The 21,722-nt window shown below is 52.5% G+C and overlaps 1 protein-coding gene across 4 annotated transcripts in view; it reads right to left on the reverse strand.

Annotated features, from left to right (window-relative positions):
* Positions 1–282: 282 nt before the first annotated feature.
* PIAS4 (protein inhibitor of activated STAT 4) overlaps positions 283–21,722 on the reverse strand; it is a 31,311-nt gene continuing 9,871 nt past the window's right edge. The window contains exons 3-12 of one of the 4 annotated variants that reach the window (XM_053579854.1): positions 10,758–10,842; positions 9,709–9,783; positions 9,545–9,586; positions 9,095–9,185; positions 8,872–9,000; positions 8,692–8,797; positions 3,890–3,963; positions 3,543–3,703; positions 956–1,086; positions 283–766 (exon numbers count right to left, since the gene is read on the reverse strand). In XM_053579854.1, the coding sequence (XP_053435829.1) occupies positions 504–766; positions 956–1,086; positions 3,543–3,703; positions 3,890–3,963; positions 8,692–8,797; positions 8,872–9,000; positions 9,095–9,185; positions 9,545–9,586; positions 9,709–9,783; positions 10,758–10,842 (1,157 nt within the window). In that variant the 3' untranslated portion in view covers positions 283–503. Of the gene's footprint in view, positions 767–955; positions 1,087–3,542; positions 3,704–3,889; positions 3,964–8,691; positions 8,798–8,871; positions 9,001–9,094; positions 9,278–9,544; positions 9,587–9,689; positions 9,816–10,757; positions 10,843–21,722 lie in introns of all 4 variants that reach the window. The other 3 variants (XM_053579842.1, XM_053579847.1, XM_053579861.1) reach the window with 3 other exon arrangements.

Below are 21,722 nucleotides of genomic sequence, written 5' to 3' on the forward strand. Positions count from 1 at the left end.
AAAGGAACAGATGAATGTCAAAGTGGAGGTTGCCAGAAAGGCTGTGCCCTGTCAGCCTTCCTGTCTGCCTTAGCGCCCTCTGCACCAGCTGGAATGGTCATAGGAAGAGGACGACAGGTGACTGGGGTGGCATGGAAGGGAGGGCACAGAGGGCTTCCTGGGTCCCTCCAGCCTGCCCACTGCCCCTTCCCAGGTCAGCTCCAATCAGGCTTGGGCTCCAGAGGGGAGGCGGCTGTGTTGTGTGGCTGGCCTTGCTGTTAAGAGTTTGACTTTTTGTTGCATTTTTTTGTACCTTTTTTTTTTGTCATTTTACTTTTTTTTAATCCCCAGATAGGAGAGTCCAGAGGTACAGGTGCCAGGAGCCAGGGAAAGGGGTGGAAAAACAAAATGAACGACAGTAAAAAGAAAAAAAAAGAAAAACCACTCCTCCCCTCTGCACCAAGGCCGGCCTGCGCCCCCTCTGTGGTGAGCACCAGGAAAGTTGAGTGTCCAACAGCCGGCGGTCAGCAGGCCGGCACCAGGCCCTTCTGAAAGGGGCAGCGGCGCTTGGGCCGGGGGCCTTCCTCATCCTCTTCTTCTTCTTCATCTTCCTCCTCCTCCTCCTCCTCTGAGGATGATGAGCTGTCCAGCGTTAGGTCCACCACATCTGCTCCTGGCTTCCCGTTCTCAGTGCCACTGACTGAGCCACTGCTACCACCTGTGCCACCCATGGTGCTGTTCCCGTTGATGCTGGGGGCGGGCAGGAGACCGCTGGCATCCGAGGTGCCTGTGGGTGTCAGGGATGGGGACACAGGTACTCAGGAAGCTACCAACCCACAAAAGGGGAAACCAAGGCTACCAGCTCAACCAACTGTAGGCCTAGCTGACACATGTGCCCCGAGTGCCCACACTGGGGGATCAGCAGGACCCAGAGTTAAACACAGACATGGCTAATGCCACAGGGACTGGGACTCACCCAGGACAAGGATGGGGCCCTGGGGGCTGCAGCTGCGCTCCTTCTCAGCACGGATCGGGCACCACGAGCCATCTACCAGGTACTCGATCTCATCAGCGTCCTCACACTCGCTCAGGATCTTCGAGAGGAGCCTGGGTGGGGCAGGCAAGCTGAAGCCTGGGCTACGTGTACCCAGCCCTGACATTCTGCCTTGACTGGTGATCTTCTCTTCCCTCCCCTCCCCTCCATCCCTCCTAGGAGCACCAGGTCACTACCTCTCTCTCTCCAGAAGCTTCAGTAATGCCTAGCAAAGACCCCTGACTGTGGGTCCCTGGGCCCAGCTGCCCCATCTCCTACCCCAGTGCCCTTGTGAGGCCTGCAGGTGCCAAGCCCTGACAGATAATCTGCAGGTACACAACCATGGTGACAGATGACCAGTCATGAGCCCCCCCAACAAGTGCTGTCCAGAGGACGGGGTCAGGGGGCCTCAGGGATGCTGCCCACCCTCCCCCAGCTAGCACCTTCTCTACAACCTCCCTCTACTCTCTGATCTCAATTCTGTGCTACCATTTTCATAGAACAGAAAACTGAAACCTTAGGGGTGACTTTTCTCAAGGACAAGAAATGAGTGTGTGCGGCCTGCCAGCATACAGTACTGCCAGCCTGACAGATGAGGACAGTGAGGCTCAAAGGGAAGGTGCAGAGGCTCGAAGTCTCCAGGGAGGGGCTAAGAGGCAGAATGGGGTCCTTCCTGCCAGACCAAGAATAGCATCCCTGGGAGCACTCATGCTGGCTCAGTCGCTGACTCAGAGGTGCTACCAGCCCCACTCTACAGATGAGCAATTAGAGGCCCAGGAAGGGGACATGAGCTCTCTAAGGCCAGTCAGCAGCAGACCCCTAGAGGTATTTTTTGCCGGGTGTCTTGGTTTCCCCACCTGTAGGATGAGTGTGGGGGGGGGCAGGGGTGTCTGAAGAGAGCTCCTGTGGCTGGCTGTGGTAGCCACATGGGCCCCAGCCCCTGTGTGCTGTCAAGGCTGCACCTGCTCCCACGTGCTTTTGACAACGTCACTCTGGGTCATATAGGATAGAGGCCTTGTCCTGCTCTGGGCCACCCTGAGGCCTCTCCCCATTCTGCTCAGAGACAGTCACACTGGGTACGAACACAGCTCCCTGCCTACAACTTCTATTCACCCTCCAAAGCTTAAGTCAACGGTCCCTTTCCTCCCTGCCATGAAGGAGCCAGAGCAACACCAAGGTGTATGCCTAGACTGCCTTTCCACTGCCTCCTAGAGGAGGTCCCTAAAAGCAGAGTACCCAACTCAAGGCCAGGGACAGACCCTTGTGGAAGGAACCTATGAACCAGGACCTCTCCTCCAGGAAGCCCTGCTCTGACCCGGTCGGTCCCTGGAGCTATCACAGCCTCAAGCCTGAGCTACCCACTCCAGGCCATGGGGGAGGTGGGGAGCAGCCACACAGCTGCTAGGCTGGGAACAGTGTGTCCATTCAGGGCCAGCCCACGTGCAAGGCACCAAAGACCTCCTCATTCCATCTCCAGGCTGGAAGCATAGAGGCAGCAGCTTGGCCCTGCTGGGGAGTGGACCCAAGCTCAGGGCTGGCCGGATCCAGGTTCAAGTCCTAGCCTATCACCTGTAAGCTGAGGGTGGTCTGTAGGCATGGTTGGCTCTTCCTAGCCCTGGTTTCCTTATCAGTAAAGTAGGGAGGCCCACCTGCTGGAGAAGGACACAGGCCTGAACGAGGGGGCCCACCTGAGGAACAAACCCGTATCCCCACTACCAAGCTCAGCAAAGGCTGAGGACTTCACCTGCTGCCTGGCAGCATCTGCCCCCTCTGTTAAGGAGAGGAGCTCAGGCAGGCTGCGACCTCATGCCCTGCCTGGTGGCTTGGGGACAGGAGGTGGGTGTGGCTGGCGCCGGGCAGGAGCCGCATCAGGTGCCGCAGACAACAGGGCTCAGTTTCTGGAAACTTAAGACCTGAGCAAAGAGCAAAGTTTCCTTTCTGGGCAGAAAAGACTTGTCCTTGTCCCCCTGTGGCCTGGGCAGGGCCTGCTGGGAGGCCTGAGGGACAGCATGGCAACAACTGGCACCCCAAGGAAGGGTAGTCATAAGATGGAAGTTTTGGGGCATCATCTGTCTCTCTCCCCCTTTCTGTGCAGAGATCAAGATCAACCCTGCAAATACTGGGGCAGGACACCCTGTGGCTGGACTCTTAGGCCCCTATTTCATTTGGGAGCTCAAGGTCATACCAACCCAACTCCATGGGAGCACTAGGGGACCTGAAACACCTTCTGCAGCCTCAGCTACACTCTGCCCCTGCAGCAAAGGCTCCGTTGAGTTCTGCAGGGAAAAATGTACCTCTTTAAATAGCCTGAGGTTCCCACTGCTCTGGGACCAATCACGTGCTTCCCCATTGTGCTTTGCTGGGAGTAGCCAGTGCCTCCCTGCTGAGGCACATCGAGCCCCTGGGGAGTTAGAGGACATGGATCCACAGTGATCATCCAGCACTGCTCTGTGTTCCACTTGAGGGCCCACAGACATTGAGCTGAGCCCAGGGCAGCCCAGCACCCAATGGGAGGCTCCCTAAGACTCACCCATCAATGATGAGCTGGTCATATGGTGCCGGCTTGTCGCATACCGGGCACATCCAGGTGGGCTTCTTCTCATTCATCTGTAGGTAGAAGACTGCGTCGAAGCACTGCAGGTGGGCGCAGGTCTCTGCCCGGCAGGGCACAGAGAGCCGCATCTTCACCAGCTGCGGAAAGCAGGCAGCATGAGAGGGCTCCCCTGTTCGCCACCCTTCCATCCCCACTATACTCTCCCGTGTGGTGATCTTGACATTTGCTAATGGCCTTAGAGACACTGAGGGAGAAACCAAGACCTGGCAACCCAGGAGGGGTAGGTAGGTGGGTCTGCAAGAGGTGAGGGCCATAAGACTCACCGGGCAGATGAGGGAGACCCGCACGCCAGTGGTTGCAATCTCACTGTCGGGGTCAAGGCGCAGCTTCTCCTTGACTGTAGGGAGGGCAGAGGATATCATCAGGAGAAGGAGCAGGACAGCCTTTGCTAGGTGGCACAATCGATATCCACCTCCCAGATGATGGGACATGACTTTTGCTATACAGCTTGGGCCACGAGGGATCCCTGTGAGAAACACTGTGCAGCAGCCTGAGTGCTCCACAGAACTGATCCCCCAAAAAGCAGGCACCAATGTGTTTTTTCCCCATTTTGCTGGGGCTTTCTATGACCCACAGGATTTTTATGGAAAGATCCAGGCACGGGCGGCAGCTGTGGCTCAGTGAGTAGGGCACCAGCCCCATAAACCGAGGGTGGTGGGTTCGAACACGGCCCTGGCCAAACTCTAACAAAAAATAGTCGGGCACTGTGGCAGATGCCTGTAGTCCCAGCTACTCGGGAGGCTGAAGCAAGAGAATCGCCTAAGCCCAGGAGTTGGAGGTTGCTGTGAGCTGTGATGCTATGGCACTCTACTGAGGGTGACTAAATGAGCCTCTGTCTCAAAAAGAAAAAAAAAAAAAGGGAAAGAAAGATCCAGGCAGTAGTACACAACTACCCACAGGATCATTCACTGTGACTGTTAATTCTGCCACCAAGGGCGTCATCTGTGGCTCAAAGGGGTAGGGTGCCGGCCCCATATGCCAGAGGTGGTGGGTTCAAGCCCAGCCCCGGCCAAAAACTGCAAAAAAAAAAAAAAAAAGTAATAATTCTGTCACCAAAACACCATCACTAAGGACACAGCCAGGAGTGAGGCAGGGACTCCATCTTCAAGACAGACCCTGCAGCCTCCTGGACCACAGCAGAGGGCCAGGAAGCCCCAGCCACCGGGCAGGGCCACTGGGGCAATGTCCAGAGGTGGCTGGAGTCTAATGTCCATGGCTAAAGAGACAGGGCCTGCTACAGCTACAGGAGAAGTGAGAGAACACACATGATAAAACACAAAGCTCCAGCTCAGCACCCATAGCTCAGAGGTTAGGGTGCCAGCCACATACACTGAGGATGGCTGGTTCGAACCTGGCCTGGCCAGCTAAACAATGACAACTGCAACAAAAAATAGCCGGGCGTTGTGGCAGGCACTTGTAGTCCCAGCTATTTCGGAGGCTGAGGTAAGAGAATCGCTTAAGCCCAAAGAGTTTGAGGTTGCTATGAGCTGTGACAGCACAGTATTCTACCAAGGGTGACACAGTGACACTGTCTCAAAAACCAAACAAGGTGACGTCTGTGGCTCAGTGGGTAGGGCACTGGCCCCATATACCGAGGGTGGCAGGTTTGAACCCGGCCCCGGCCAGCTAAAAAACAGCAATGAGAATTGCAACAAAAAATAGCTGGACATTGTGGCGGGCACCTGTAGTCCCAGCTACTCGGGAGGCTGAGGCAAGAAAATTGCTTAAGCCCAAGAGTGTGAGGTTGCTATGAGCTGTGACGTCACAGCACTCTACCGAGGGTGACAAATTGAGACTGTCTCAAAAATAAACAAACAACAACAAACAAACAAAAAACCCACAAAGCTTCACGGCAACAGGTGCCCTCTTCTCAGTTATAAGTGACAGGTTGGAAGGAAGTCCACCCAAGGGCAGCACTGGAAACGGGCAGGTATCATCTGATCTCCCTGATGCTTTTTTGCTTGTTTTGCTTTCAGGCTGTGTGGACGCTGGCCAATAAACCCCATCCAGGAGGAGACCCCACCCCTGTATCCCAAAGGGCAGAAACCACCCTGGCCTGGCCCAGGGCCTTGAAGGGCCTCCCTTCACACTCTAGACTGTTGGGCCCATGTCCCCTGTTCTAAGAAGCTGAGGGTAACTGTTTCAGCTTGTTCCCACCCCATCCCCAGCTATCCAGGTGTGTTCTCTTCCTGGAACTTCCTCCCCTCCCCTTTACCTGCCTGGAAAACCACTTATCTCTGGAATCTCTGGAGCTGCTACCTCCTTCCTGACCCCCCACCAGCCAGGCCTGACCCACAGCCTGTGTGTGGACCTGTGGACTCCTCCTCCTTTCATTAGGGACCAGGCCACCCTCAAGGCACTTGCACTTGTCCCCAGACTTTGCTAACTTTTAGCAGCTTGGGCTCCTTCAGGAGAGCCTGCATGAACCAAGACATCAATCATTCACACCTCAGTAACAATTTGCTCTTGGTTCCTCCTCTAGCTAATAGTGGACACACAGGCCTTAAATCCTTGAAAGGACCTTGGGCAGCTAGGAGAAGAAGGTATACATTGTTTGTTAAAATGGGGTCTTGCTCTGTCACTCAGGCTGGAGTGCAGTGGTGTATCATCATAGCTCACTGCAGCCTCCTGCTTCAGCCTTCCAAGTAGCTGAGACAAGCATGTGCCACCAGGCCCAGCCTGTGAGACCTCCTTCCTATAGAAAATCAGTGTGTGCAACAAGAAGGGTTCAAATGAGACAAAGGATAGGACTTCCAAGCTGCTAGTCAACTAAGGGAAAACCCAGTGATAAAGAGCTGGAGCCTGCAACTAGCCGTGAAGAACAGACTAGAGGCTTCAGAGGAAATCTGACCCTGCAGCCCCTGGAGGATCACCACAGCCCGGCACTGCAGGGGGGCTTCTGGGCCCCCAGCCCCACACCAAGCCTATCCCTGGCCTGTTAGCAATGTGTCCTCCTCCCTGGCACTGTCCCCATAGGAGAGGCCGATGGTGAGGGAGACTCTAAAAGGGAAGAAGGCCAGTAGGGCTTGGGGTCACAGATCCTTGAGGCTGCTTGTGCCAATGTTCACCCACTGGTCAGATGGGGACACTGCCAGGCACCACCTCCCTGGGTAACTACACATTATCCCCATGTCCTCCTCTGTAAGGGGATTCTGACGGCTGGAATGGGCAGGGGCTTTTATACGACAGGGCTCACCTCACAGCCCCTCCACCAAATACCAGCTCCACTCCAGGCTTTCAGATACTAGGGTAGGGGCACAGCCTGGTGCCAGATGGTAAGCGAGGCTGTCCCTTCTTAAGTCTGCAGAAGACTGGTTTATTGCCTTGGGCCCATCTTACAATAGCTGTTCTAGATGCTACCCACAAATACTCCCCAATGGAATAGTCAGGCAGAGCCCATCCTGACCCAATCCCCAACTAGGTGGGACCCAGAGAGAAGTCTGGATGCCCCTGAGATGGCTCAGGTCTGTTCTTATGAAGAAAGTAGCCACAAGAGAGGGGCAGCAACTTTTCCAGGGCCACACAGCAGCCAAATGGGACTTGCTATGCCCTGGCAGTGTGCTGGACAGCCAGGGAGTCGGGGTACAGGGAAAGAGAGAATGGCTCAGCTGCCAGTCTTGGTGTTTTTTTTTTTTTTTTTTGAGACAGGGTCTCACTAGGTTGCCCTTAGTAGAGTATCAAGCGTCACAGTTCACAGTAATCTCTAACTTTTTTTTTTTGTAGAGACAGAGTCTCACTTTACCGCCTTCGGTAGAGTGCCATGATGTCACAGGACTCACAGCAACCTCTAGCTCTTGGGCTTCCGCGATTCTCCTGCCTCAGCCTCCCGAGCAGCTGGGACTACAGGTGCCCGCCACAACGCCCGGCTATTTTTTGGTTGCAGTTCAGTGGGTTTGAACCCGCCACCCTCGGTATATGGGGCCGGCACCCTACTCACTGAGCCACAGGCGCCACCCAGTAATCTCTAACTCTTAGGCTTTAGTGATTCTCTTGCCTCAGCCTCCCAAGTAGCTGGGACTATAGGCGCCTGCCACAACGCCAGGCTATTTTGTTTTGTTGCAGCTGTTGTTGTTTTAGCTGGCCCAGGATGGGTTTGAATCTGCCAGCCTTGGTGTACGTGGCCAGCGCCCTACCCACTGAGCTATCTGCACGCCTGGCTCTTTTTTAGAGATGGGGTTTCACTCTTGCTCAGGCTAGTCTTGAACCCGTGAGCTCAACACCAGCCTGCGCCAGAGCCAGACCTCGACCTCGTCTCTAAAAACAAAATATTGTGGCAGGCACCTGTAGTCCCAGCTACTTGGGAGGCTGAGGCAAGAGAATTGCTTAAGCCCAGAGTTTGAGGTTGCTGTGAACTATGATGCCATGGTACTCTACTGAGGGTGACAAAATGAGACTATCTCAAAAACAATTTTTTTTTTTGGTTGTCACAAGTACGAGACATAAAATACAGCTTTACCATTTACAGTCAGACCTTCACTGCCTGTCTGCCTCTGTCAACATGTCTGCCGGTGGCACTCTCTGACCCCTGCTGTGCAGCAGCCAAAGGGGTCTGCCCAGAGTCAGGCTTGCCTTGGGCCCCACTACCACCTGCAACTCTTCCCAGGCTGACCTGTCGGGCTCAACCCTGCCTGGGGGCCTCTGTCTGGGGCCCAGCTCCCCCTCTTCCTCTAGCAATTTCCTGAGACCTCTCTGACCTCCCTAGCCATGATGGTGCCAGATCCCAAGGTAACAAGCGGTTGATTCCCAGTCTCCCAAGACCATCTGAGGCATATGACCCATCAGAAGCTTTTTCGAGGGCTGGGGCTGAGCCTATACCTCTCACCCAGCAAAGGAAAGGTCCCTGGTAACTGAACTGGGACTGCCTCCAATAGGCAAGGGTAAAGATTGGGGAGCCTATGTTCAAGTGCCACTTCTCACCCAGCACCCCCTGCACCTCCCACTCCTGCCCACCAGCCCTCCTACACACATTCCCTGCTCATCTACTGCACACCGTACCTTTCTGCCTACCCAGTGCTTCTCTTGCAGCCTGCTCCCATTCACCCAGCACCCCCCCACACCCACTCACCTAGTGCCTTGCAAAGCTCTGGGTGCTTCACCCCGATGGTCTTCAACCTCTGCAGTAGCTCTGACGAGGTCAGCTGCCGTACCAGGTACAGGGCCACTGAGTAGCTCTGGGGACAGAGGGCTCCAGGTGAGGGCTGGGTGGGGCCAGCAGAAAATAGTAAGGCAGCAGTGGCTCACTCACCTTGCCATAGTTTCCCCAGGTGACGGTGATACGATTGGTGGCAGAGGATAGGTACATGAGGTGGGTAAGGTTGATGGGGCGGCAGGGTCTCTTGGGCTCCACTCCAGGCTTGTTTGAGGGGTAGTAGCCCTGTAAACACATAGCCAGGTGTCCTTCAGTTCCGTCCCTTCCTCCATGGGCTCCACCTGCCTCTGAAGCAGATCTGGGGGCGTCTGTAACTCACCGGGACTGAGCAGTAGCTGTGGTTGACTTTCACAGCGATGTTGGGCGGGTATTGGTCTTCCTGGGGGCAGCTGGTGTCTGAGTAACAGATTCTGCAACAAGAGGGGCTGTGGGGCCTCTGGCGGGGGGAGAGGGTGTTTGCAATACTTCCAGGGAGGACACTCATGAGGGCTGGACAGCAGGCCTAGGATTGGTGAAGGTGGAATCTGGCTGAACCATGCCAGGGAGGTCATGCAGTGTCTGGCCTGAGTGACTGAGGGAATGGCAGTGTGTCCCTGACAAGGGCAGATGGCAGGGAAAGGGAAGTCATGCTCTGTCTCTGCCCAGGAGTGTGATGGGCCTGGGCCATGATGTATTTGAGACAGGATGTGAAAAGGCTGTGGCCACCCAGGTGGGAGAGGCAAGGGTGACTAAAGGTCCACACTGGGGTCGTGGGCACACCTGGGCATACCTCAGGACGACCTGCACAGCTTTCACTCCAGGCTGCAGTTCTCTGTGGGCGTCAAGTAAGCCAAAAGGGAGGAAAGGATAGGTCAATGAGGGATGCCCCCAGTACACCACACCCACCCATCAGACCAGCGGGGCAGGGACCTTGCCTGGGCAGGGCTGCCCCACCTCCAGCTGGGAGACTGAGGCGCAGGCCCTGGGGAGACAGGGACATCTGTGGGGCCACTGCGGAGGGCTGCCTCCCTGGGAACGCAAGAGAATCAACCGCAAAGCCCCTGTAATAAGAGGAGACAGCAGGAGCTGCCCACTCCCCTGATGAAATCACAGACAAGCACACCAGAATCACTGGCCAATGGGCAGCAGCAGGAAAATCCCCCAAAACACCTAAGGATAAGCTTAAATAAGAAATGCACCCAAGAGAAGTGAGAAGTTATATATAACTAAGATTTGTGTGTGAATGTTCATGGCAGCATGATTAGTACCAGGCACAAAGTGGAAACAGTACAAGTGCCACCACAGACCAAGGGATAAATGCAACAAGGGTCCATCCACACACTAGAATATCACTCAGTCATGAAAAAGAAAAAAGCTCTGACAAAGGCGACAGGATGGACCTTGAAAACATCATGCTCAGTGAGAGATGCCAGACACAGGAAGACACATAGTATGTGATTCCGTGTATATGAAATGTCCAAAACAGGCAGATCTGCAGAGGCAGGAGGACTTGTGGCTTCAGAGACTGAGTGAGGGAATAAACAGCACCACGGCCATGGCCAGATTCTTAGTCCCTCATCCCTCATAGCTCAGCCATCCTCACCTGGGGGTGATTCTGCCCCCAGGAGACACTTGGAGATGTCTGGAGACATCTGTTGTTATCAAAATGGGGGGGAATTCCTGCCATGAGTGGATAGGGTCAGAGACACTGTTCAGCACCTGCAGTGCCCCACCACAGAGAACTGGTTACAATGTCCACAGTGCCTGGAGGTACGGGGGTTGCTCAGTACGGCCACTGAGAGATGCGGGGCTCAAAGACAGCGAGCATATGCTGAGCATAAGGCACTGCAAACCCAGGACAGAGATTTCTAGAACAACCCTGCTGCTATGGACCCCAGTTCTGGAGCAAGCCTGACCAGAGCCTGTAGCAGCTATGGCTGGAGGCTCTCCTGAGCCAGTCAAGACCTTGGGGCGGTCAGCAGAGAGTTGGGGCCCTGGCACACCTGGAGTTCCGGATCAGCTCCACCTGCCTGGGCGTCAGGGCAAAGATGCATGGGCTCTCCTGAAGCTTCTCATTACTCTGTGGGACTAAAGAACACATGGGTCAGTGCAAATGTTGGGCCCCAGCAAGCCACCCCCCCTACCCCCAGCCCAGCCACTTCCACAGGCCTGCTCCTCTTCAAGCCAGGAAACAGAAGTAGGAAGCTGGCTGCACAGAGCATGGCCACTCAACACAGCCTGTGGTTTGGGAAACACTCAATTCCCCTGCCCATGCCCCTCAACAGGGCCACTCACAGAGCAAGGTAGCTCTCACCCACAACCTGCTAGAGTTCAATTGTCTATTCGGGAACATGGAAAACTGCTCCGCTTGGGGAGGAGAGCCATGCCTTGGTGGCAGGGCACAAATTGGCCTGGGCCCTTGCTCTCTGCATGTCCTCAGGCTAGCAGTAGTCCAGCTGAGGGCACTCACAGGCCAGCAGAGGAGATAAGGAAGTAAACCTCCAAGTGTACATAAACTAGACTCCAGGCTTGGCGCCCATAGCCCAGTGTGTAAGGCATTGGCCACATATATCGAAACTGGTGGGTTTGAGCCCAGCCCGGGCTTGTCAAGCAACAATGACAACTGCAACCAAAAAATAGCTGGGGCTCAGCACCTGTAGTTCAAGTGGCTAAGGCGCCAGCCACATACACCAGAGCTGGCGGGTTTGAATCCAGCCCAGGCCTGCCAAACAATGACAACTACAACCAAAAAATAGCCAGGCGTTGTGGTGGGCGCCTGTAGTCCCAGCTACTTAGGAGGCTGAGGCATCACTTAAGCCCAAGAGTTAGAGGTTGCTGTGAGCTGTGATGCTACGGTATTCTACCTAGGGCGACAACTTGAGGCTCTGTCTCAAAAAACAAAACAAAAACACAAAAAGCAAAAAATAGCTGGGCGTTGTGGCAGGTGCCTGTAGTCCCAGCTACTTGGGAGGCTGAGATAAGAGAATCTCTTAAACCCAAGAGTTTGAGGTTGCTATGAGCTGTGACACCACAGCACTCAACCAAGGTCGACATAGTGAGACTCTGTCTCAAAACAAAACAAAAAAATCTAGAGACCACAGGAGGTCAGCTCACAGCCGGGATGTGACAGGAACATCAGAGGTCAGGGAGATGACATACGCAGTTCCTCCCTCAGCATCACAAAGCACCTACTGGCTGCAGGAGCCAGAGGAACATTCTGCAAAGGGACAAAAACCACTGTGGTTCCAAGTCTGGGCCCGACTCTCAATTATAACTGGACTGAGAAGCACACAGAGAGTTAGAAAATGCTTTTAACCAAAAGAGAAAATACTTTTGCGGGATGCAGCCAAAGCAGTCTTCAGAAAGAAGGTTATAGCTTTTAGGATGGGCACGGTGGCTCATGCCTGTAATCCTAGCACTCTGGGAGGCCAAAGAGGGTAGATCCCTTGAGCTCAGGCGTTCAAGACCAGTCTGAGCAAGAGTGAGACTCTGTTTCTACTAAAAATAGAAAAAACTAGCTGGCATGGTGACACATGCCTATAGTCCCAGTTACTTGGGAAGGTGATGCAGGAAGATCACTTAAAGTTGCTGTGAGCTACAGAACAACAGAATAAAACCACCGAATAAAACCAGAATAAAACCATCTCAAAAAAAAAAAAAAAAAAGAGGTTACAGTTTTGAATGCTTATTTATATTAAAAACAAAAAAGGTTTAAAATGAATGACTGGCCAAGTATGGTGCCTCATGTCTACAATCCTAACACTTTGGGAGGATAAGGCAGGAGGATTCCTAGAGGCCAGACATTTGAGACCAGCCTGAGCAAGGGCAAGACCCAATCTCTACAAAGAGAAACATAGGGCTGGGTGTGGTGGTTTACACCTGTAATCCTAGCGCTTGGGAGGCCAAGGTGGGTGGACTGTCTGAGCTCACAGGTTGGAGACCAGCCTGAGCCACAGCGAGACCTCCTCTCTAAAAATAGCCAGGATGGCTTGGCACCTGTGGCTCAAGTGACTAAGGTGCCAGCCATATACACCTGAGCTGGCGGGTTCGAATCCAGCCTGAGCCCACCAAACAATGACGGCTGCAACCAAAAAATAGGCGGGTGTTGTGGCAGGCGCCTGTACTCCCAGCTACTTGAGTAGGTGTAGGCAGGAGACTTGCTTGAGCCCAGGAGTTGGAGGTTGCTGTGAGCTGTGATGCCATAGCACTCTACCCAGGGCGACAGCTTTAGGCTCTGTCTCAAAAAAAAAAAAAATAGCCAGGCGTTGTGGCAGGGCACCTGTAGTCCCAGCTACTTGGGAGGCTGAGGCAAGGGAATCACTTAAACCCAAGAGTTTGAGGTTGCTGTGAGCTGTGATGCCATGGCACTCTACCAAGGGTGATAAAGTGAGACTGTCTCAAAAAAAAAAAGAAAACCCCGGCCTGGCGCCTGTAGCACAGTGGTTATGGCGCTGGCCACATGCACCAAGGCTGGCGGGTACGAACCCAGCCTGGGCCAGCTAAACAACGACAACTGCAACAAAAATGAAAAAAAAAGGTGGCACCTGTGGCTCAGTAGGTAGGGTGCTGGCCCCATATACCAAGGGTGGTGGGTTCAAACCCAGCCCCGGTCAAACTGCAACAACAAAAAATAGCCAGGCACTGTGGCGGGCAACTGTAGTCCCAGCAACTTGGGAGGCTGAGGCAAGAGAATGGCCTAACCCCAGGAGTTGGAGGTTGCTATGAGCTGTGTGATGCCACAGTACTGTACTGAATGTGATAGAGTGAGACTGTCTCTACGAAAAAAGAAAAAGAACAAAAATATTTTCAGTTTCTTCATCGGCAAGACAAGTAAAAAAAACACAGAAAGACGGGCGGCGCCTGTGGCTCAGTGAGTAGGGCGCCGGCCCCATATGCCGAGGGTGGCGGGTTCAAACCCAGCCCCGGCCAAACTACAACAAAAAATAGCCGGGCGTTTTGGCGGGCGCCTGTAGTCCCAGCTGCTTGGGAGGCTGAGGCAAGAGAATCGCGTAAGCCCAAGAGTTAGAGGTTGCTGTGAGCCATGTGACGCCATGGCACTCTACCCGAGGGTGGTACAGTGAGACTCTGTCTCTACAAAAAAACAAAACAAAACAAAAAAACACAGAAAGACAATAACAAAACATTTAGGGAAGAAACTCTATAACCTTTCATAAACTCGTTCAGAAAACAAGAAGGCAGGAACACTTTCTTAACTCATTCTATGAAGTCATAATAACTCCGATACCAAAACCCAACAAAGATGCATCAAGAAAGGAAAATTGCAGATAAACATCCCTCATGAACAGAGATGTAAAAAGTCCTTAATGGGGCGGCGCCTGTGGCTCAGTTGGTAAGGCGCTGGCCCCATATACCGAGGGTGGCGGGTTCAAACCCGGCCCCGGCCAAACTACAACCAAAAAATAGCCGGGTGTTGTGGCGGGCGCCTGTAGTCCCAGCTACTCGGGAGGCTGAGGCAAGAGAATCGCTTAAGCCCCAGGAGTTGGAGGTTGCTGTGAGCTGTGTGATGCCACGGCACTCTACCGAGGGCCATAAAGTGAGACTCTGTTTCTACAAAAAAAAAAAAGTCCTTAATGAAATATTAGCAAATATATCAGGCCTCTGGGATCTAACTGAAGAATGCAAGATGGTTTAGAACCTCTAACACGTCCACCGGAATGGCTAAAGTTAAAAGACTGACAACTCAGCTAGGTGCCTATAGCACAGTGGTTATAGCACCAGCCACGAACACTGAAGCTGGCGGGTTAGAACATGGCCTGCAGCCAAACAACAATGACAACTGCAACAAAAAATAGCCAGGCGTTGTGGTGGGTGCCTGTAGTCCCAGCTACTGGGAGGCTGAGGCAAGAGAATCGCTTAAGCCCAAGAGTTTGAAGTTGTTGTGAGCTGTGACATCATGGCACTCTACCAAGGGCAACACAGTGACACTCGGTCTCAAAAAAAAAAAAACAAAAGACTGACAACTCCAAGATTTGGTGAGTATGTAGAGCAATTAGCAGTTATAAAATGCAGTATAAACATTTTGGGAAACTGCCCTCATGAAGTTAAACCTATACCTACCCTATAAACCAGTGATCCCATTCTAGGTATTTTCCCCGAAATAAATGGAAAAATGTCTATAAAGACTTGTACAAGAATGTTCATGGCAAATTTATTCCTACTAGCCCTAAACTATTAACCAACAGTTAATAACCCAAGTGTCCTTCCATAGAAGAAAGTATAAACAAGCTCTGGTACAGTCATATGATAGAGCACGCCCATGAGCCAAGCAGTAACACAGCCCTCAAAAACATTATGCCGAGTGAGCGAAAGCAGCTAGACACAAAGCACAACATGGCATAAATACATTTACATCGCATTCTAAAACAGATAAAACTAATTGGTGGTAGGGGCGGTGCCTGTGGCTGGAATAGGGCGCCAGCCCCATATGCCAGAGGTGGCAGGTTCAAACCCAGCCCCGGCCAAAAACTACAAAGAAAACCAAAAACAAACAAAAAAAACTAATTGGTGGTGACAGAAATCAAAACAGTGATTGCCTGCTGGGTATGTGTGTCAGGGGGACCTGCCTGGGAGAGGCACACAGGAACCTACAGTGGTAGAAATGTTCTGTATTTTGATGGGTTTTAGGATACTGAGATGATATTCATTTGTTCAAACTCAAACTTCACACTTAATACCTATGATTTCATTGCATGTAAACTATACCTCAATTAAAGAATTCTACCCTTGGGTGGCATCTGTGGCTCAGTGGGTAGGGTGCCAGCCCAGTTTACCAAGGGTGGCGGGTTTGAACCTGGCCCCGGCCAAACTGCAAAACAAAAAGAATAGCCAGGTATTCTGGTGGGCGCCTGTAGTCCCAGCTACTTGGGAAGGTGAGGCAAGAGAATTGCCTAAGCCCAGGAGTTGGAGGTTGCTGTGACTGCGTGATGCCACGGCACTCTACCGAGGGTGATAAAGTGACACTCTGTCTCTAAAAAAAAAAAAGAATTCTACCCTTGTCAATGGTCTGGGTAAAACAGCATTCTGGGTCATCACACAAGGGATTACTATAGAACTGTGAAAATGGGAGAATGAACAGTCAAAAGTTCTTGACGTTCTGATAAGGAGTAATCTGCCGGATGTTTTCTGCTAAATGAAAACCAGAAGCATCAAGTAATGTGAATAGTATGCTGCTGTTGCCTGTGCAAAAAAAAAAAAAGAGGAAAAGAGTCTGTGTAAAAACATTTGTTCACGTGTGCAAAAAGTATTTGGGGAGTGGGCACAAGAATTTGGCCAAAGGGCAGCCCCCAAGTGGCTGGGACAAAGAAATGGATTTAACAAGGGCAGTAGATGGCTGCTGCAAAGGGCAGAATGTGAATATTTATTTTCAGCCTTGCAGGTTACACTGTCTCTGTTACAACTAGGTGACTGTGCCTGGTACCATAAAAACTGCCACAAATGCAAATGCCACAATGCCACAAACAGGCATGGCCATGTACCCATGACGCTCTGTGAGAGAGAGGCTGCAGGTGGGATAGGGCTTCATCTGCCAACCTGCCTTGGAGTCTTTTTTTTTTTGAGACAGAGCCTCAAGCTTTTACCTTGGGTAGAGTGCTGTAGCATCACAGCTCACAGCAATCTCTTACTCCTGGGCTTAAGCGATTTTCTTGCCTCAGCCTCCCAAGTAGCTGGGACTACAGGTGTCTGCCACAAGGCCTGACTATTTTTTGGTTGTAGTTGTCATTGTTTGTCAGGCCCGGGCTGGATTCGAACCCGCCAGCTCCGGTGTATGTGGCTGGCGCCTTAGCCTCTTGAGCTACAGGTGCTGAGACAGCACAGTTGATTTTGACTATAAGCAGCTCAGGTTCAGGTCAGATGTCCTAGGCCCAGACCCCAGCTCCAGAAGAGCCTCCCTGGACTGCACGTCCTGTCTCTTAGGGCCCAGTGTACACTGTCAATGCCCAGGAACGGGGCTCAGCAGTCCCTGGACACTGCCAGCCAGCAAATCTTAGAGAGGCCCTTGAGAAAATCTACTCAATGGGAGGTTGGGTGCACACATGCCACCTGCAGACATGCCTAGTGCTGCCCAGACAACCTGGTGAGCAATTTCCAGGGGCCATGGGGTCGGGAGAGGCTGGGTAGGAGGTAAGAATACCAGCCCTTCACCCCCACCCTGCAGTGGCTTCTGGGAGGCAGGAGGAACAGAAGTTCCCCCACAGGTAGTTCAGGAGCCACCCACCTGCAAGGCAATGAATGCTTTCCTGTGCCTGGGCAGACAGGGCTCAGAAAGTTCGAGGAAGGCCATAACCTAGACGTGGGAGACTAAGGATCTTGCAGTCCTTACCCTGGAAATGTGCTCTGCACTCTATTGTCCTGTGTGCCACCTGCCCATGGGGTGGCTGATTTCTGCCCCACAGAAACACAACCTACCCTATACCATTGGGACGAGCTGTGGGCTCTCCCCCAACCTGTGCTTCTCCAGTTGTGATTAGCAGCAACTATGCCCCTGTTCAGCTGTTCAGGTCAGAAACTTGTGGAGGAAGCTACCTGGAAGGCTGAGGCAAGAGAGTTGCTTATGCCCAAGAGTTGCATGTTGCTGTGAGCTGTGACACCACAGCACTCTACCCAGGGTGACAGTTTGAGACTGTCTCAAAAAAAAAAAAAGAAAGAAACTTGTGGAGGCATCTATGACTCCCCCATCCCCTCTGTCCCCCCAAACGTCCATGCCCTTAGCCAATCCTGCCAACCTCTGCTTTCAAAACACACCAAGCACCATGGCTTATGACTGTAATCCCAGTGCTTTGGGAGGCCGAGGCAAGATCATTTGAAGCCACGAGTTTGAGACCATCCTGGGTAACACAGTGAACCACTCGGGTACTGAGGTAGGAGGATCACTTTAGGCCAGAAGCTGGAGGCTGCAATGAATCATTCCATGATCAAGCCACTGTACTTGATTTCAAAAATCAAAAACCACACCCAGTGTGGGCCACCCTGCTGGCTCCCTCAGACTCAGGCCCTCCTAACAGAGAACAGAGCAGTGGCCTCCTTTCCACCCCCACCCCTTCCTGCCCTTGAGTCTCTCCTGAAAGCCACTGTTGAGGGCCAAACCTGGACACAGGAATCCAGAAGGCCTCCTGTTCACACTTAACCTGGTGGCCTGGATTTCACCCTGGCCTCCTAGAGTCCCCCACCAGTCATATATGCCCTGTCTCATGGCCTTTGCACTTGCTATTCTGACTTCTGGAACATTTTTTCTCCATCTTCATAATGGCCCCTGTGTTGGTCTTTATACAAACACAACCAGGATGAATGGCTTCCCTGAGCAGTTTGTTTAAAAATGTAACTTTGGGGCGGCGCCTGTGGCTCAGTTGGTAAGGCGCCGGCCCCATATACTGAGGGTGGCGGGTTCAAACCCGGCCCCGGCTGAACTGCAACCAAAAAATAGCTGGGCGTTGTGGCGGGCGCCTGTAGTCCCAGCTACTCGGGAGGCTGAGGCAAGAGAATCGCTTAAGCCCAGGAGTTGGAGGTTGCTGTGAGCTGTGGGATGCCATGGCACTCTACCGAGGGCCATAAAGTGAGACTCTGTCTCTACAAAAAAAAAAAAAAAATGTAACTTTGGTTAGCGCCTGTGGCTCAAATAGCTAAGGCGCCACATACACCTGAGCTGGCGGGTTCAAATCCAGCCGGGGCCCGCCAAACAACAATGACAGCTGAGACCAAAACTAGCCAGGTGTTGCAGTGGGCACCTGTAGTCCCAGCTACTTGGGAGGCGGAGGCAGGAGAATCGCTTGAGCCCAAGAGTTGGAGGTTGCTGTGAGCTGTGATGCCATGGCACTCTACCTAGGATGACAGCTTGAGGCTCTGTCTCGAAAAAGAAAAAGTAACTTCTCGGGCTCGGCGCCCGTAGCTCAGTGAGTAGGGCACAGGCCACACGCACTGAAGGTGGCAGGTTAGAGCCTGGCCCAGGCCTGCTAAACAACAATGACAACTGCAACCAAAAAATAGCTGGGTGTTGTGGCAGGTGCCTGTAGTCCCAGCTACTCAGGAGGCTGAGGCAAGAGGATCACTTAAACCCAAGAGTTTGAGGTTGCTTTGAGTTGTGATGCCCAGCACTCTACCGAGGACATAGTGAGACTTTGTCTCAAAAAGAAAAAAGAAAAAGAAAAAGGATAAAATAGACTTGGCACCTGTAGCTCAATGGCCACGGCACCAGCCACATACACTAGAGCTGGCGGGTTCGAATCCAGCCCAGGCCTGCCAAACGACGACAAATACAACTAAAAAAAAAAAAAAAAGGTAACTTCTGGCCAGGTGTGGTGGCTCATGCCTGTAATCCTAGCACTCTAGGAGGCCAAGGTGGATGGACTGTTTGAGCTCAGGAGTTTAAGACCAGCCTGAGAAAAAGCGAGACCTATCTCTACCAAAAATAGAAAACAAACAAAAAAACCGAGGCAAGAGGATTCTGAGCCCAAGAGTTGGAGGTTGCTATGAGCTATGATGCCACAGCACTCTACCCCAGGGAGACAGCTTGAGACTCTGTCTCAAAAAAAAAAAGGTAACTTGGGTGATACCTGTGGCTCAGTGGGTAGAGCGCTGGCCCCATACAGAGGGTGGCGGATTTAAACCTGGCCCCGGCCAGCTAAAACAGCATTGACAACTGCAACAAAAATAGTTGGATGTTGTGATGGGCACTTGTAGCCCCAGCTACTTGGGAAGCTGAGGCAAGAGAATTGCCTAAGCCCAAGATTTGGAGGTTGCTGTGAGCTATGATGCCACTGCACTCAACCGAGGGCAACAAAATGAGACTCTGTCTCAAAAAAAAAAAAAAAATAACTTCTTTCCCTGTCTGACCTTTCTCTGAAACCTTCACATCCCAAGAACCATTTTGGTTTCCCCGCCTCTTTTTTTTGTTCTTTCTCTTCAAGCCCCTGACATGTAAGGTACCATGAAGGTGGGGACTATTTGTGTGCTATGGAGCATCAGGAGGCACTTAGAAGGCTTTCTGATTTGAAGCGACAACTGGAACCAAAGGTATCCTGCCTTCTCTGGTGGCTCCTGCAAAGCCAGTTAACCATAATGGCTGTGATGAGTGGAGGAAGTTCTGAAAAGAAGTGCTCAGCCAGGCTGCAGAAGATGCCAGGTCAAGGCCTGCACAACCTCCAAAGGCCAGAAGCTAGCAGGGGCATATAGGCCGGGTAATCGCTTCCACCATGGGCTTCCAGGCAGCCTTACAAGATGCTCCTGACAATGAATATTTAATGGCATGAGCAGATGCTCACAATATATTGGGGGGAGGGGGGCATTAAATGGCAGCCAGCACACAGCCACACACACAAAGGAAAAGAAGGCAGCAAGAACAAGGCCCATCCCCGAGAGGGCCACCCCAAGCAGTGGAGTCACAGCAGGTTCCTCTACTGCTGATTCAGATTTTCTATGACAAATACATCATTTTATAAAAGTTTAAATGAAAGGAAAACACAGGAAGATTTTAGAAAACTGATCACTGGACCCCTCCTCCTCCGTCCACAGGCCTGAAGCCCTTCTGTTGGCAGCTTCCTGCCCCTTGGGCCCAAGCCAGGCCCAGGACCGAAGGATGGGAAGCCCCCTCCTCCAGACTGACACTCCTCTGACTGCACTGCCCTCTGCCTGTGGGCCTGGATGTAGCTCCCAGAATTACCTGCTGCCAAGGAACACCAGGGCACTGGCAGGGTCCTCACGGGCTCCCCCAGATCAAGTGAGGATAAGCATGAAGTGGAGATTTGAGGGGTGAAGTCTCAACAGAAGTCCATGACTGTGTGAAGGGGGCCACCAGTGGCTAAGCAGTCAGGTGTGAACACAGCCAGGAGCAAGGAACCCTATCAGTCTGAGCCTCCACTCCCATACTCCCAGTGACAGACCTCCTGTGGGTGGGGTTTTAAGACAAACTAGATTGGCCTGTGGCAAGAGGTACTCTCAGCTCCCCACTGCTCTCACTGTAGCTTCCAGGCCACCTGTCAGCCCCACGGCCTTGTTCTGCTGCAACCCTAACCCTGTCCCAATCCAGCCACAGTAAACAAGCCAGTCCAAGGTACAGAAGCTTAAATAAGACACAAAATAATAAACAATGTCAAAAAATAAAGACATAAAAAGCATAGTCAGTGTTAGAAGAAAGTTCTGGTGAAAAAGAGGATAGTGAGGGCAGAAGACCTCCGAGCAAGTGACATGAAGTTGAGACTTGGGTACCCAGGGAACAGCATAGCAGAGGGTACAACCTATGCAAAGGCCCTGGGGCAGGACTGCACCTGCAGTGTTGGAGGCACATTGAGGAGGTCCATGTGGGTACAGCAGAGGGAGAGGAGGATGGGACAGGAGTCAACAAGGCCCAGGTCAGGGAACTTTCTGAACAGCAGGGATGCTTTCTGAACAGATATGGGAAACAGATGGGGAAAAGCTGTTAGGAGGGAGCTGGGGAGAGGCTGGGGCAGGTAGGAGGTGAGAACCAATGGCTATGGGAAAGGAGATCACAGGAGACTGGAGGTGGGGCCAGCAGGTCCCTCCTCCTTAACCAGATGGGTATCCCTAAAGTCCAGGATCTACAGTAAAGTCAGTGGGGTTATCCTTCCAACACCAATTACTGGCATGGGAGGCCCCAGCCAGCCATGTGGGTCAGACCACCTTGTACAGGTAACAGTGACACAGGACGCCACATGACTTTCCAGGCTCCTAGGGCACAGGACAAACCCAAAGATGCAGGACCATGGGCCTGGGTCTGTACCAGGCCTGGCATTGAGTGGTGTTCTCTGACCTCAAAAAGACACCAGAAAGCATGAACAGGAAATGCTCACTGGGACATCAGGGGCTCCGCAGCCCTCAGGGTGACCAGTCCCCATTCTTAGGTTTTCTGTCTTCTGTCACCCAAGTCTAGGCTGCTTGGTCCTCTTGGGGCACAGCATACTCGGGTCACGATGGCCTCTATTCAGTCCTGTGAATGA

Source organism: Nycticebus coucang, chromosome 2, assembly GCF_027406575.1.
Source record: "Nycticebus coucang isolate mNycCou1 chromosome 2, mNycCou1.pri, whole genome shotgun sequence".
Taxonomy (NCBI): domain Eukaryota; kingdom Metazoa; phylum Chordata; class Mammalia; order Primates; family Lorisidae; genus Nycticebus; species Nycticebus coucang.